The sequence below is a fragment of the Podarcis melisellensis genome, assembly GCF_964234715.1.
Source record: "Podarcis melisellensis genome assembly, chromosome: 9".
Classification (NCBI taxonomy): Eukaryota; Metazoa; Chordata; class Lepidosauria; order Squamata; family Lacertidae; genus Podarcis; species Podarcis melisellensis.
In genome coordinates, this window is record NC_138541.1 from 12,087,950 (window position 1) to 12,104,527 (window position 16,578).

A 16,578-nucleotide genomic window follows, 5' to 3' on the forward strand; every position below is an offset into this window, starting at 1 on the left:
TCGGTGTATTGATTTTTAAATGCACTGTTAATGTAAGTTGACAGGTCCCCACCTCCCCCTGTGTTTCCTTCCCTTCCTTCCTTCCTTCCTTCCTTCCTTCCTTCCTTCCTTCCTTCCTTCCTTCCTTCCTTCTTTTTTTCTTTAATGAATTTGCAATAAAACAAAGAAATTAAAAAAGAATGCTAAAAAAAAGTTGAACAGCAGAATCCAGTAATTAGCAGTTTTTGTACAAAAATATGTTTTTTAGTAAGAGTCTACAATAAGTTGTAGATGGGGTCTCTGGGATAACAGATGAAATAACACTTTATCTTAAATTACCTGTACCAGATTTAAAATGAATGTGAGAAATCAGTCCTCCCTTTAAGGTGTTTTTGAAACGTTTGAATGGATTTTGTTTTAAATCGACTCCACAGCTAAATAACATTTACATTTGGCTGAATCCATTTGGTGATTTTTCTGAATTCTGAACTGTGGCCCGCTCCCCATAACAATATTTATACATCGTGCAAAGCATTCAAGGGTGCTTCTTTATGTGATAAATAAAACCTAACCAGCACCCCTTAACAATCAGGGATATCTTGGTGCACATCACTGAGGATGAGCCAGAAGCGCCACATCATCCTTCATCTCCTGCAACATGAGCTTATTGCACTATTAGACTGTAGATATTTAAAGCACAAGCTGTTCTCCCATCACTTTCTACAAAGCATCATTTGGCCAGGCCACTGAGCTGGACCAGTCCAGCTGGAACAACCAGTTCCTGGACTCCAACTCCTCCTCCAGCTCATCTGTGAATCCTTGGAAGTCCTTTGTCCCAGCAGTAGATAATTCTAGCAGATTCTTTTTTTTGCTTTGCATCGGGCAAATTGCTGACCTCCAACAGTTTACAAAAGGCTGTTCTGAGCATCTTAGCGTGCGGCCTGCTGATCTCATTTGAAGATCAGTAGTGAATATACATCCCCTAGAGAGTAAGGACAGTTTCATTATTGCTTCTTTGAAAGCTGAAAATGTATTAGGTTAGCTCTTTTAAAAATACGTTTTCATGCTGAAGTGTTAGCTTTAATGGGAGAGGAAATGCTTGTGGAAATGCTTATAGAGAAACCAGAATCTGAAGACTGGCTAAGAGGTGGTTTCTGAAATAAGGTTTGATGGCCCATGGCTGAAATTTTCTTACCTAGCGTAACTGATTCTTTATGTCCTCTTTTCCTGTACTGTTGATCCATCGACTTGATGCTAATAGGTCACACACCACTTCTCCCCTTCCTTCTGCTTCTTGTCAGGGTAGGGTGGGGACCCTAAATGTTGCAGTTGGGACCCCTCTTTAATCACACTGCTTCGAGAACACTGTCCCACCATCTCGTCCTCTGTCGTCCCCTTCTCCTTGTGCCCTCCATCTTTCCCAACACCAGGGTCTTTTCCAGGGAGTCTTCTCTTCTCATGAGGTGGCCAAAGTATTGGAGCCTCAGCTTCAGGATCTGTCCTTCCAGTGAGCACTCAGGGCTGATTTCCTTCAGAATGGAGAGGTTTGATCTTCTTGCAGTCCATGGGACTCTCAAGAGTCTCCTCCAGCACTATAATTCAAAAGCATCAATCCTTCGGCGATCAGCCTTCTTTATGGTCCCGCTCTCACTTCCATACATCACTACTGGGAAAGGCCGTAACAATGGAGGAGGCCAAAGAAAGAATTCTTGAAATGATTAGAAGTGCATCCTTTGCTGAATAAGCTGTAGGATGTTAGAAGCCTCCCAGAATTGCTGGGGCAAGGCAACCTAGTCAGATGGTCGGGATACAAATAATAAGTTATTATTATTACCCATTATTAGTCATTATTAGCCATTATCAGCCAGTGTCTAATTTATATTTTAGGGCCAGAAATCAAGCATGTGGGCACAGTTTAATTCCAAATACTGCAGGTAGCTTTGTTCATTAGAAAATAATCAAATGTAATAATAAAGTAATACTTTTATTAGGACCAACCGAGAAGTCACAAAGTGGTGAGCAAGCTTTTTCTCCTGAAGCCAAATGGGGGCAGGGAGAAGAGTGGAACAAGCAGGGCAAGAGCCTTGTTCCTAGAAGTAGTATGTTCCTGGGTATGGAAACCCCATCTAGAGTTGTAAAATGGAGTGGATAAGGTGTTAGGAAGACTAGGTTATGGTAACTAGCCACAGCAAGAGGTAGCAGTGTTTCTGAACAGGGCCATAGGTAGGGGGTGGTGAGGTGGGCCCCCGCCAGGGGTGCGGGCGATGGGGGCACACAGGCAAAATCAGCTAAAAATATGTCCATAAGTATAAATATTGATTATTGCCTCATATTCAAGGGAAGTAATAGTACCACTTTATTCTGCCTTCGTCAGACCACACCTGGAATACTGTGTCCAGTTGGGGTGTGTATGGGTGTTAATTGGGTTATTGTTTTTACTTTGATTTTATATATTGTGATCTTTTGTGTGAACTGCCCACAGACCTCTGGGTATAAGGCGGTATATAAATTCTAATTCTAATTCTAATAATAATAATAATAATAATAATAATAATAATAATAATAATAAATGGTTTTTAATAAGAGTGTGAATTGAATTGGGAGGGGTTGGTTTGGAAGAGACTAGGGGGCGCAATCTGGATGGTTCTGTCAGGGGCTTAAGATCACCTAGCTACAGCTCTGCTTCTGAATACCAGAAATTACAGGAAGAGAGAGTGGTCTTGTGATCAGGCCTGCTTGTGGGTTTCCAAGAGGCATGTTGGAATAATGTAGTATAAACACCAACAATTGGGAAACACTTGCTTGCAAGCGCTCCAGTTGGACAACAGCCTTTACCAAAGGTGCCATGGGTTTTGAAGACGCTCAATCTCAGGATGAAAGGGAGGAACATGCTAATAGGAAGGCACGCTTGGCAAACCCTCACCATGATCAACTTCTGCCCGGAAACCTATGTCCCCTCTGTGGAAGGACGTGTGGATCCAGAATTGGCCTCCACAGTCACTTACAGACTCACTGTTAAAACTGTGTTTATAGAAGACAATCGGCTACGAGGGATTGCAGAAGAAGAAGAAGAAGAAGAAGAAGAAGAAGAAGAAGAAGAAGAAGAAGAAGAAGTTGACCACTGTGAGAACAGGAATACTGGACTACACAGGCAATTGGCCTGATGCAGCAGTTTCTTCTTATGTCCTTAAATCTAGGCCATCCAGTATTTTACACAGATTTCCTAGGTGCATTCTGGTCTGGTCTTAAGAGTTGGCTTTTGCCTGGGGCTGTTTTGATTGCCATGGAAACACAGAATCGTGGAGTTGGCAGGGACCCAGGGGTTATCTAGTCCAGCCCCTTGCAATGCAGGAATCTCAGCTAAAGCATCCATGACGGATGGCCACCCAACCTCTGCTTAAAAGCCTCCAGGGAAGGAGAGTCTACAACCTCCCAAGGGATGCCTTTCCACTGCCCTGTATGGACCTTTGTCTCACAGGGAGCATGACTTTGGGGGAAGGAGAGACTTTTCAGACTTGGCAGTTGATACATGAGGTGGTGAGGATAATGGGAATTGCATTTGCATTGGTAAATTTTTATTTTGCAACTGAGGGCCACCAGAAGCAACCCAAGCAGTTGCTTTGCAGACGTGCATTTTAGAGTCAATGTATCAGACACAGACTAGTGCTGCAAGGAACGTACTCATAACGCAGATGTTTTCTTCTCACTGGGTAGCAATGAGTGTTTCGGTTAATTGGGTGGCACCATTTTATGTGCACTTTGTAATGGTGTTCCATTAATTAATGACTTGCACCAATGCTTTCCTGCAGAACGCGGGCGGCAAGTTTCAACAAGGGCTTGCCCTGATTTGGCCTCAGTTTCATTGTCATCTTATTGAAGCCTCTGGTGGGGATTGTCATCATGAGTCTGCGATGTCAACAGTTTGCCAATAACACTTAGCTTTGGGTGTGTGTTTTTTTTGCCCTCTTTGTTATCTAGGAAAATTCAATCCATCTTTTAATAGACAGGCTGTATTTGCTTACAGATATATATATATATGTGTGTGTGTGTGTGTGTGTGTAAATGTATGTGTATATGTATATGTGTGTGTGTATCTCTTCTCTCTCTCTCTCTCTCTCTCTCTCTCTGTGTGTGTGTGTACAGTGGTACCTCGCAAGACGAAATTAATTCGTTCTGCGAGTTTTTTCGTCTTGCGAATTTTTTGTCTTGCGAAGCACAGATTCCCATAGGAATGCATTGAAAATCAATTAATGCGTTCCTATGGTCAAAAAAAGTTTAAAAATCACCAAAGTGTACAGTACTGTACATACATTTTCTAAGACTCTGGGGGACAGCTCGAAGAAGGTTCCTCTTCCACTCTTTGCTTCTTGCTGAAGAACCTGTCCATGGTCTGCTGCTTCATCCGCCTTTTCAGCACCTCCCTGAAAGACGACATGACCCTCGTATCAAAAGTGTTTGCAAGGTCATGTGTCAGGTCCTTGTCAGGGTGGTGCCGCTGTGCAAAAGCCTGCACATCTTTCCACTTCTGGCAAATGTCCCTCAGTTCTTTCTTCTCCTTCTTCCTCTCGCCGGCCTCTGCAGCAGCAGTCTTCTTGGGCCCCATGGCAGCACAGCTCCTACCTTCTCAACCCCCCCCCCAAAAAAATAAAAAATCAGTGCTTCACATCCAAAAAATTCAAAAGCACCAAACCTCCTAGAAAACACCCCAACCCAAAATCCACCCCCCCAAAAAAAAGTTTTAAAAGTTTAACTTACCAAATGGCTGCAAAAGAAGTTATGAGTTGCTATGAGTTGCTCCTTGAAGTCAAGTCGCAACTGCACCTCTTCAAGCAATGTACCTTGGGTATTAATGGTTTTAAGAAAAAGGAAACAAACTTGCAAGACGGTTTCATCTTGCGAAGCAAGCCCATAGGGAAATTCGTCTTGCGAAGCAACTCAAAAAAAGAAAAACTCTTTCGTTTTGCGAGTTTTTCGTCTTACGAGGCATTCGTCTTGCGAGGTACCACTGTGTATACATATATATATGTGTGTGTGTGTGTGTGTGTATGCACGCTGCCCATCTGACTGGTTTGCCCCAGCCCGTCAGGGACACAACCACTCCGGACAGTTTCCAACAAATTAAAACTTTCAGCACAATAAAATATCAAACATAAAAAGCTTGAGCTTCTCATTCCCATTCCAATATGGTTTGCGCAGAATGATCTCCCTGTGGAGCATTCCCTTTCTAATAAATTAGATTACATTGAAGATTCTGCAATGGAAGGACTGAAGAAATGGTCTGCAGGAAGGGAAGGGGAAGACCTTTACTTGTTAGATTGTATGTGTGACACTGTAATAGCATGCATAACTTGCTGGTTAATCGTTAAACACAGCTTTCAGGTTTTTCTCTTGCCTTTTTTTGCATTGCCCTTATACTGCATCGAAAGGGAGCAATTGTGTGAATATGTTAACAATAGAATAACGGAGTGTTTACATGCCAGTAAAGTGTAGCTCTAATCCTTTGTAAAGAAATTACTCTAGCTTCCATTCTTTTCTTTTTCTTCCTTTTTAAGGAAATAACTTCTTTTTGGTATTTATTTTTACAAGCTTTTTCAGGTCACTGAGTGTTAAGTAAACTTAGTCAAACAGGAGAAATGCATAGCAGGGGCTAAAGAATCCCTTCCGACCGTTTTCCCTTTTCTAGTTGCCACTTCTCCATTTCTTGGGAAAACAGACAGGGCATAAGAAGACTGTACAAAGCTTAACTATTCCCAACACAAATATATCCAACTGTTCCTTGTGGGCATGGGGGCACCCTTTTCTCTGGAGGGTTAGCTTTTTATTAAAACTGTTGAAGAAGGGCAGTCGTATATGACCATTGGTGTGCATTGATATGTGATGTGGGTGCATGCACACATATACAGTGGTGCCTTGCAAGACGAAATTAATCCGTTCCGCGAGTCTCTTCGTCTTGCGGTTTTTTCATCTTGCGAAGCACGGCTATTAGCTGCTTAGCGGCTATTAAAGGCTTAGTGGCTTAGCGGCTTTAAGAAAAAGGAAAAAAAAACTTGCAAGAACTCGCAAGACGTTTCGTCTTGCGAAGCAAGCCCATAGGGAAATTCGTCTTGCGGAACGACTCAAAAAACGGAAAACTCTTTCGTCTTGCGCGTTTTTCGTCTTGCGAGGCATTCGTCTTGCGAGGTACCACTGTATTTGCCTGTCAAGGCCCCCAAGCCACCCCCACACAAGGACACAGAATTTTAGGTTAATGCTAAAGGGCAAAAGTTAGGCCACAACTTTAATAGTTACAGAATGTGAGCGGTATTGGCTTAGGCCAGGGGTCCCCAATCTGCAGCCCATGGGCCAGAAGTGGCCTAGGGAGGCTGTTTAACCAGCCCCTGAGCCGCCCCCGGACCGAGCTGCCCACTCGGCGAGTCCCCGCGCACTGCGCTAAACCAGTTGTTATTTAGATGAGGAAGAAGATAGAAAGAGCCGGAAACCAACATTGTGTTTTGTCCTTCCCTTACCAGAGCTCTGGCAAGTGCAGGAAAAGAGCTGAAAGACGACTTTCTGAAGGCATTGGCGGAGAGGGAGGAAGCCAACCGCAACGGCAAAATGTCTGTAAGTAAATTTGAAAGGAAAGTTCTCTAAAACAATGTGAGATTGCAGTGAAAAGCTGCCATCCGAATACTGAGACTATTATGGGTTCTCAACATGGAAATGTTAAATAGAATGAAGCTTATGGAGGAAATTGAGGAAATCAATTGATCAAAGCACAACTTGATTTTTTAATTTTTTTTTTACATAAAAACGAATGTCAGTAGGTTGTGTGAAGGCTTGGAGAGTAAAGAATGGAGTAGATCTATTTACGTATAGACACATAAGATCTGTATGAAAACACAACTCTGCATTTCATATGTGTGCATATGCGCATGGGGCGGAGTATTCTTGTTTTCCTAAATAATGTTACGGGAAACTTTCACAAGTTTTGACAGGGTACTTTTGTGAGTGCAGCTGAAATGCACACACTTAAAATTTCATACTTTTAATGCAGATACTCATCAGTGGAGCCAAATGTTAAGATACAAAAAAAACTATGTGTAGTGGTGTATTTACATTTTTCTGACATTTACATTTTAGTACTGTACTACAATGATGAGCATTCTGAACTCTTCCTTATCCTTAGATACTTGGCTGCTTTTGAAGAACTTGGTAGCAGCCACTGAGTTGGCCCCCATGTGCCTTGAGTTCTCTTTGTTGGATCAGGCTAGAGGTTAGGTCGCCAACACTGTGCCCTCATAAACTCCCTTTGCCAAGACCTGCCTTTCCCAGTTTTTTAAAAAAGAGTTTTGTGGGTTCCTTTTTTTTTTGCTATTTGGTTGTGGGGGTGCCTTTAAAAAAATTGTTTTATTTGTTGTGTGTATGGGGGGGGTCAGTGTTTTGACTGTTGTTTGCCTGTTTGTTGAGAGCCAGCGTGGTGTAGTGGTTAAGAGCGGTAGATTCGTAATCGGGGGAACCGGGTTCGCGTCTCCGCTCCTCCACATGCAGCTGCTGGGTGACCTTGGGCCAGTTACACTTCTTTGAAGTCTCTCAGCCCCACTCACCCCACAGAGTGTTTGTTGTGGGGGAGGAAGGGAAAGGAGAATGTTAGCCGCTTTGAGACTCCTTAAAGGGAGTGAAAGGCGGGATATCAAATCCAAACTCTTCTTCTTGTTTCTGTGTGTGTATTTCTGACCATCGCCAGAAATACACACACACACACACACACACACGCACACACACAAATAGATACTTGGCTGCTTTGATTGGTTTTGCATTATGCTGTTTTTCATTTTGCTTCTGAAATCATTGTGGCAGAAACAGTATGAAGAGTCACATTCCTTACTTCCTACTTAGGGGGCTAGAAGAAGCTGTGTATGGGCCCCATGCAAAACATGGTTCATGCTTCTGGGGCACTGCCAAGTTCTTATTGCTGAACAGCATCCTGATAGGCTGGGTCAGCAATGGCCTTCCTTGCAGGCCATGCGACACAAGGTGATATCAGGCTGTGTTTATCATGAAATTCTACTCGATAGTGATCCAGAGCAGAACTCCAATGTATAGCTAGCAGAAAAACAACTTAAACACGTTGCAGGATCCCAAAAAAATAGACCAGAGGCAATTGTACTTCATCCAGCAGAGCTTGACTGCTACTGAAGGCAAATGAGCATAATGGTCACAAATCCAGTACATTTAGGACTGGCACAGTCCATAATAAATCCTGTTGCAGCAGACTTAACTTAAACCTACAAGAACTTATAGTAAGTCTAAACCTCAACACTAAGCATACTGTCCACAGCAGGGGCAGCAAACTTTTTCAGACCTTGTGGGGGGCCAGACTATATTTGGGGGAGGGGGGTGAACAAATTCCTATGCCCCACAAATAACCCACAGATGCATTTTAAATAAAAGCACACATTCTACTGATGTAAAAACACGCTGATTCCTGGGCTGGATTTAGAAGGTGATTGGGCCGGATCCAGCCCCCGGGCCTTAGTTTGCCAACCCATGGTGTACAGAACACCACGCCAGAAAGGAAAAGAGACAGAAAGAGAATGTGAAACTCAGGCTCCTTCTAGCCTTATTATTATAGTCACCATGACCTTGACAGAAAGAGGTAAGAGAACCAGTTTAAGGCAGCTGTACTCAGCTTCTCTGAAGGAATAACCCAAACATCACGAACCTTCTGCTTGTTTCTTTCACACAGAGAAGTTGCCAGAACTAATTGAATTAACTCTTGAATTAATTAGAATGGGGAATATCTCTACACATCTGATCAATACTTTCTACACTAAGAAACTGAGAGTGTTATGTACTATTTTACAACTGACAGTGTTATGTACTATTTCACATGTAGGCACTACTCACAAAATACGTGTGATTTGATCACCCTCTAAATGTATTTCAAGACCAGTGAAGGACACACAAATGCCTCTTCTACGCAAAACTTAGAAGTGGAGGGTGGCCAAGCCACCTGCGAAACTTCTGTATGCTATTCCAAATAATATGCAGTGATTTTCCTTTCAAAAAGCCCCCAACTCACCACTGAATACAGATACTGCTTCCATGGCATTTCACTTTAACTGGAATTGTGGTGGTGGAGACTGAGTACATTAGAAAACTTGCTATCTATAGTCCATTGGGCTACAATAATCTAAACTCATTATAATGTCTACCATATGTTGCTATAAACCCATCCATCATGTAACTTGGGTACCGTCCCCCAAAATGAAGTTATCAGATGCCTTAGACGTATGGAAGTGCTTTTTTCCCATAAGTCGGGATAAGGATTTTATCACTGGTCTTTTCAAATATCTAGAGTTTTGTTAACAAGGTTCCAGTGAATGGTTGGGTTGACATGATAAATAGCCTTTCATACTTTCGGTTTTCTAATTTGTACATTACTGAGATGTTGCAGCTCTTGGGAAGTTGGCTAAGGTTTCAATCAATTAGCAAGTTACAAATAATATAGCTTGAATGGTTAGGAATTAATCTAAGCAAAAGGTGCCTAGACAATGAGTTCTGAGATCAGGTTGGTCTAAATTGTGGTTTAGCTGCTAAACTTTAGCATGGGGCATTGACATTATCACTGAATGTTGTCTGAGTCAGCAATTAACAAGCATGGACATCTTAAGCTAGTGTAAAAACAGCTTGTTTCCATTCAAAGGAACCACAAGTCCTGATTCAAGCGAAAAAAATGTGAATTGGATTGTTTTTAATACACCAATTTCCTGTGTTGAAAATGCCATGAAACACAAGATTGCATTGTATATCACCAGAAATATTGTGCTGACATGATCTTTTGCTGATTTTTTTTATTATTTTCCAACTTTTATTGGAGGGGAAAAAGTTTGTGGGGGAGAGGAATGCTGCTGCTGAAATGAAATGTGCATTGTCAAAATATTCCTTTCTCTTCTGATGGAACCCATGTCTGTGCAATTAATATTTCCCTGCAGAGATGATATGAGTCATGCAGGTAATCATAATTTAATTTCAAACAAATCACTTTTGTGCTTGGAATATGAATTGCATATCACATTCCAATTCTTTGCTAGCAGGGCACCATAAAAAGACGTAAAACTGTGCATTTCCTGGAAATAGCTGCGATTTCTCTTCTAGCAGCACAAATATCAATAACTGCTTTCCCCTGCATGTTTAGAGTAAAAGAAATGTCAAGCAGTTTTAACGAGAAATGGCCTTTAGGCAGCTTAAATATCTGATCTTTGCCAGAAGGCTGATCATGGGTTTCAGTCATAAAATATATATTTTGCTTTCAAAATTTTCCAAAAAAATGGTTTACTTTTCCTTTGCTCTTTGTTTTTTTAAAAGTTTTTTTTTTGGTGACGTTTGTATGCTCTATGCAGCAAAGGTAGCCCCAATAAAAGAGATCTTCTCAGCTTGCAGAGGTGAACTCAAATGACCCTGAAGGTCCCTTCTAGACATTTGCTAGGGTGGGAAAAACACCACTTACTCAATCTTAGACATGTATAGTGAGATTTTGGAGGGGAACGCAAAGCTGTGCTCATCCAAGTGTTGAAACTGCAGTGGTTTCTGAACCTGGAGCTGGAAGGATGTCAAACAGGTGGAGCATCAAACCAGAAGAAGGTTACAAATTTCTTAGACGGCACTAGGCCATACTAGTGAAAGCTTGCAGGTGAGCTTTTATATGAATTCAAGGGAATGCTGATGCCCTTATTTTTCTCTTCCTTCACACACACACTCGCCTCGCCCAACTTTGACTCATTCCCAGACTTTGCCTCCTGTGTTGCCAGAAGTTGGGTGTAACAGCAAGCACCTGGGTGAAAAGCACGCTAGTTCTACTTTAGTTTGCACGGCAGAATTGGTGCCGCTCGCAGAGGGAAAGAATATGCAACAGCTGACATGTTGGGCATTATGCTTCCTGAACTAGAGTGCAGAAAAGCTCTGCTGAGGCTGTTGCCCATGCATTGGGTAACAGACACAGTCTACCATCTACTGACTGTACAACTTGGAGTAGTTCATTGACATACAGTTTCCATTTTGAAGTTAGGCTCATGGACAGTGCTGGATTTACGTAGAAGCTAAACAAGCTATAGCTTAGGGCCCCACTCTCTAGCCCTGCCCCCCAATATACTTCTTCTTAATTGTATTTCACTATTAATATACTTCTTCTTAATTGTATTTCAGTTCAATAAATACTTTGATAAAATACGTATTTTGTTATGTGCAAATGGCTTTAGATCAGGAATAAGCAAACCCCGGCCCTCCAGATGTTTGGGACTACAATTCCCACCATCCCTAGCTAACAGGACGAGTGGTCAGGGATGATGGGAATTGTAGTCCCAAACATCTGGAGGGCCAGAGTTTGCCTATGCCTGCTTTAGATACCTATTAGGTCCATAAATTACCATATAGCATATATTCAACACACAAAACAGCGGCAATTTGTTGTTGACAAAGGACAGCTGGACATATAAAGGCCCCCATTACCTTCAGTAGCTTAGGGCGGTCATAGGCAAACTCGGCCCTCCAGATGCTTTGGGACTACAACTCCCATCATTCCTAGCTAACAGGACCAGTGGTCAGAGATGATGGGAGTTGTAGTCCCCAAACATCTGGAGGGCCGAGTTTGCCTATGCATGGTTTAGGGCCTCATCTGGCCCTGCTCATGGAAGCCACATAATAATGAGAATTTCTGGGTTTGTTTGTTTTTTGCTTTACGGGGAAGCAGTGTAGGGATTCTGTGTGTGGGTCACTCAGCGGTGATGCTTCATGAAAACCTGAGAACCAGTTGATACACTCAGCAGAATCCAGTGGTGAAACTTCTTGTGTACCACTCTAAGATGGAGGTATGGGATTTCATCTGAGAATGTTCTGCCATTAAAAAAGGGAAAAGGGAAATGACCTCTCTGCACATATAAAACTAGTGTGTTTTGCCTTCTCTTACACTCTGATATTTTTCTGTGTGCTGGGAGTCTTTTTCCTGCAGGAGTATTCAAATATCCAGCCTCCCTACCACCATCGTCTTCAGCCAAGTTTTGCTACTTGATCGTGCTAAATGTGTCAAGCTGTACCTCTTAATCCTGCTAAATGCGTAATTTGGTCCTCAGCAATTTAGGAAATGATTTCAAAGTAACCTTCCTCATCTCATTAAGCAAATACTTTACTGACTTCCAAGTCTCATATTCTAGACTCTGAATCTTTAAATTGCTACTACATTTCCCAAAGGTTACCTTGATTTATGACGGAATAACTTTATTTTGAGTAACGGACAGAGAGAATTGGGGACTTGGAGATTTTCTTGCCCAATTGTCAGTGTGGCAGGATTCCTTGAACCCTTTCCAAAAGGTTCCCAACCTTTTGCATTCTTGAAGATTCACTGTGGCTATAATTTCACTATTTATTTTAATATAAATCTCTAAATACAGTGGATGTTTGCGTGGAAGATACATTCCTGCCAAAAATGAAAGCAGAATGTCAAGATAAAGCAGATTACAGGCGATTGTAACCACAGCTTCCCAAAACTATGCAGTAGCCATTTAGTGGTGTATATTTGTAGAGAAGCTCCAGAACTTATTTAACATCAAGCATATGAAATGGGGGGGGGGGGAGAGATTCAACGCAGAGTCATGGATTTGGGGAAATAATATTCTCGGAACAAGGAAGTGCCTTTGAAGTGGCTAACACTAGAGTGCTATAAAAATCACATCTCTTCAGAAAGTAAATTACAAGTTAAAAACGAAAAAAAGATAACTCATAATTTGAGGGCAAACTCTAGTAGCTGGAAGACCGCTCAGCTGCCACAATATGAGCTTGCAATATTTTCTAAAAAATACACCCTGAAACAACTACTTCTCTCATGGTGATGACAAACATGGCATTTCTGCAGTAGTGAGTCCAATTTGAAGGCACTCGCATAGCATTCCGTACAGACATTTCTGCTTATAATTGATAATCATAGAATTGTAGAGTTGGAAGAGACCCCAAGGGTCATCTAGTTTAACCCCTGCAATGCAGTGTTGTTGTTTAGTCATGTCCGACTCTTCGTGACCCCCTGGACCAGAGCACGCCAGGCACTCCTGTCTTCCACTGCCTCCCGCAGTTTGCTCAAACACATGCTGGTAGCTTCGAGAACACTATCCAACCATCTCGTCCTCTGTCGTCCCCTTCTCCTTGTGCCCTCCATCTTTCCCAACATCAGGGTCTTTTACAGGGAGTCTTCTCTTCTCATGAGGTGGCCAAAGTCTTGGAGCCTCAGCTTTAGGATCTGTCCTTCCAGTGAGCACTCAGGGCTGATTTTCTTCAGAATGGATCGTTTTGATCTTCTTGCAGTCCATGGGACTCTCAAGAGTCTCCTCCAGCACCATAATTCAAAAGCATCAATTCTTGGGCGATCAGCCTTCTTTATGGTCCAGCTCTCACTTCCATACATCACTACTGGGAAAACCATAGCTTTAACTATACGGACCTTTGTTGGCAAGGTGATGTCTCTGCTTTTTAAGATGCTGTCTAGGTTTGTCATTGCTTTTCACCCAAGAAGCAGACGACTTTTAATTTCATGAGTGCTGTCACCATCTGCAGTGATCATGGAGCCCAAGAAAATAAAATCTCTCACTGTCTCCATTTCTTCCCCTTCTATTTACCAGGAGGTGATGGGACCAGTGCAGTAATGTTACACAATATAGTCACAATGCAGTAATGTTCCACAATACTGTATAGTCAAACAAGCCGGCTATTGTCTAATTTAAGCTATGAGAATGCTTTAACAGTGTTGAAAACAACAACAATTTGATTGTGTACATTAAGGTAACTTACTAGAAAGGTGACACCATACTGGGGAATTTGTATTAAAAACATTCCCTCACTTATTTTCATATTATGTGATATTTGCTTTGAGCTTTTTTGTTGAATTAAATATAATTGTAATATTATTAAGAAGTATAATATGCATGATGATGATGATAATGTAAAAAAACAACAACAGTGGAACATTTGCATTAGATTTAGTGGGATGTGATACCCATCTGAGTTGCTCTCCTAGTTAAAAGGTTTTGCAAATTAATTACAAATTAAGGGTGTGTCACCAACTGCTCCTGAGATTTACCTGTGCCAATATGCTTCTGATGTTGTGTTTGAATGCACTGGCATGTTCTAGCAGTCATCCTTAGGCAAGTGCAAATAAACCTCTATCAGATCCCCTCAAAACACACTGTAAATCTTTATAGCACTGCAGCCAAATGCAAAACCACATGACCACATGGTTTAATTCTCCTGAGATAGTACATGTAGTTCCGTCAGGTTTTTCCATGCTCATTCATCAGTTTGGGGCTTTCATCTGCTTTTAAAGACGTGGATTTTCAAGCAGGGGTGAAATTGCTCCTGTCACTAATATATGTTCTTGTTACTCCATCATTCTGTCATTTTGCTAAAGAAACTATGAAAAGGGGCGTGCTTCCACAAATACCAAGAACTGCAGGTTTTTCTGTTGGGCTAATTTGACAGTGTTAATCTCATCACAAATGCAAAACGCTTTCATTTTTGTTTTACCCCAAGTGTAACGGAAGCGTATTGTGTTTGTGGGTGTGGGTGTATATCTATATCTATCTATCTATCTATCTATCATCTATCTATCTATCTATCTATATCTATCTATCTATCATCTATCTATCATCTATCTATCTATCTATCTATCTATCTATCTATCTATCTATCTATCTATCTATCATCTATCTATCATCTATCTATCTATCTATCTATCTATCCATCTATCATCTACCTATCTATCTATCTATCTATCTATCTATCATCTATCTATCTATCTATCTATCATCTATCTATCTATCTATCTATCTATCTATCTATCTATCTATCATCTATCTATCTATCATCTATCTATCTATCTATCTATCTATCTATCTATCTATCATCTATCTATCTATCTATCATCTATCTATCTATCATCTATCTATCTATCTATCTATCATCTATCTATCTATCATCTATCTATCTATCTATCTATCTATCTATCTATCTATCTATCTATCTATCTATCATCTATCTATCATCTATCTATATCTATCTATCTATCTATCTATCTATCTATCTATCTATCTATCTATCTCTCTATCTATCTATCATCTATCTATCTATCTATCTATCTATCTATCTATCCATCTATCATCTATCTATCTATCTATATCTATCTATCTATCTCTATCTATCTATCTATCTATCTATCTATCTATCTATCTATCTATCATCTATCTATCTATCTATCTATCCATCTATCATCTATCTATCTATCTATCATCTATCTATCTATCTATCTATCTATCTATCTATCTATCTATCATCTATCTATCTATCTATCATCTATCTATTTATTTTACATTTCCAAATAAACATTTTACAAACATCCAGTGACTTCCCTTCTTCTCTTTCCATGGTTCCTTTTACATATACATTCCTGCGTATTTTACTATAATCATTCAAATTAGTTTTCCACTCTTACATCCATCAAAAATTATTTGTTGAATTTATCTTAATGCTGCCAGTGTTTTCATCAGCTGTATACAGATATTTTCCATATAGTCAATAAATGTTTTCTAATCTTCTTTAAAAGTATGTTCTTCTTGCTCTCTTATTCTATATGTTAAGTCTGCAAGTTCTGCCAACTTAAGTTGCCAATCCTCTTTGGTTGGGACCTCGCTCACTTTCCATTTTTGGGCTAACAAAACATGGGCCGCAGTTGTTGCATACATAAATAACCTTTTCTGACACCTAGGAATTTCAGTCTGGGTTATCCCCAACAAAAAGGACTCTGGGGTTTTTTGGGGGGAAAGTAGTTTTAAATATTTTTTTCAATTCATTAGAAATCAATTCCCAATATACTGGCAGCATATTGTTTTACCATTAGTTGTAAAACTAATATTTGTTCCCTTTGTATATGCTTAGACCCAGGAAGAGATCTGGAGGGGAAGAAAACATTTCAAAAATATTTGGTATCACAAAGTAAGCTTTCTGGACCCAGGGACACATTTGAAAATCGAACAAATAGTCATGGGCACCAAATAATACTATTTTACAGAAGAAAACCAGATATTGCCAAGCACTAATGGGTTCCAAAGTTCAAGAAGCATTAGATCTGCTTGATCCATCCACCCCCCCAAAATTGTACTCCGTCTCAGTTATAGAAACCCATTATAATGGTTAAATTAAACCCCAAATTGGTTCTGCTTAATTTTGTGGATAACCTATTCTGCTTGCGTTGTTCAATTTAACATCAGTGGATGTCTAGTTGAATAGTTCAGCATAATTATTTCTTTTATTTAGTTTTCTGCTGATATTGTTTCAAGGCCTACAGCAAAGATCATAGAAACAGGTGCACCTGAAGAGGTTTCTTAACAGTGGAAGCAAAGTTAATGTTTCACCCAATCCAGATTATGCCTGGGCTGGCATAGAACTAGTAGGTCAAGGATCTGCCTTCAGAAATATTTGTGTGTGTGTTTTATATTCAAGCCTGGAGAAATTGATTTTCCCATGACTCCTGGTGGTAATTTGACCTAAGGAATAGATTGGTTAAGGTTAGGCAGTCAGGCATTT

At 40.6% G+C, this 16,578-nt stretch overlaps 1 protein-coding gene across 3 annotated transcripts in view; it reads left to right on the plus strand.

Annotated features, from left to right (window-relative positions):
* Window positions 1-16,578, plus strand: part of CFAP299 (cilia and flagella associated protein 299) — a 351,971-nt gene that overhangs the window by 125,349 nt on the left and 210,044 nt on the right. For all 3 annotated transcript variants that reach the window (XM_081925440.1, XM_081925442.1, XM_081925441.1), the window contains exon 3: window positions 6,489-6,579. In XM_081925440.1, coding sequence (XP_081781566.1) covers window positions 6,489-6,579 — 91 coding nt within the window. The remainder of the gene's footprint in view (window positions 1-6,488; window positions 6,580-16,578) is intronic.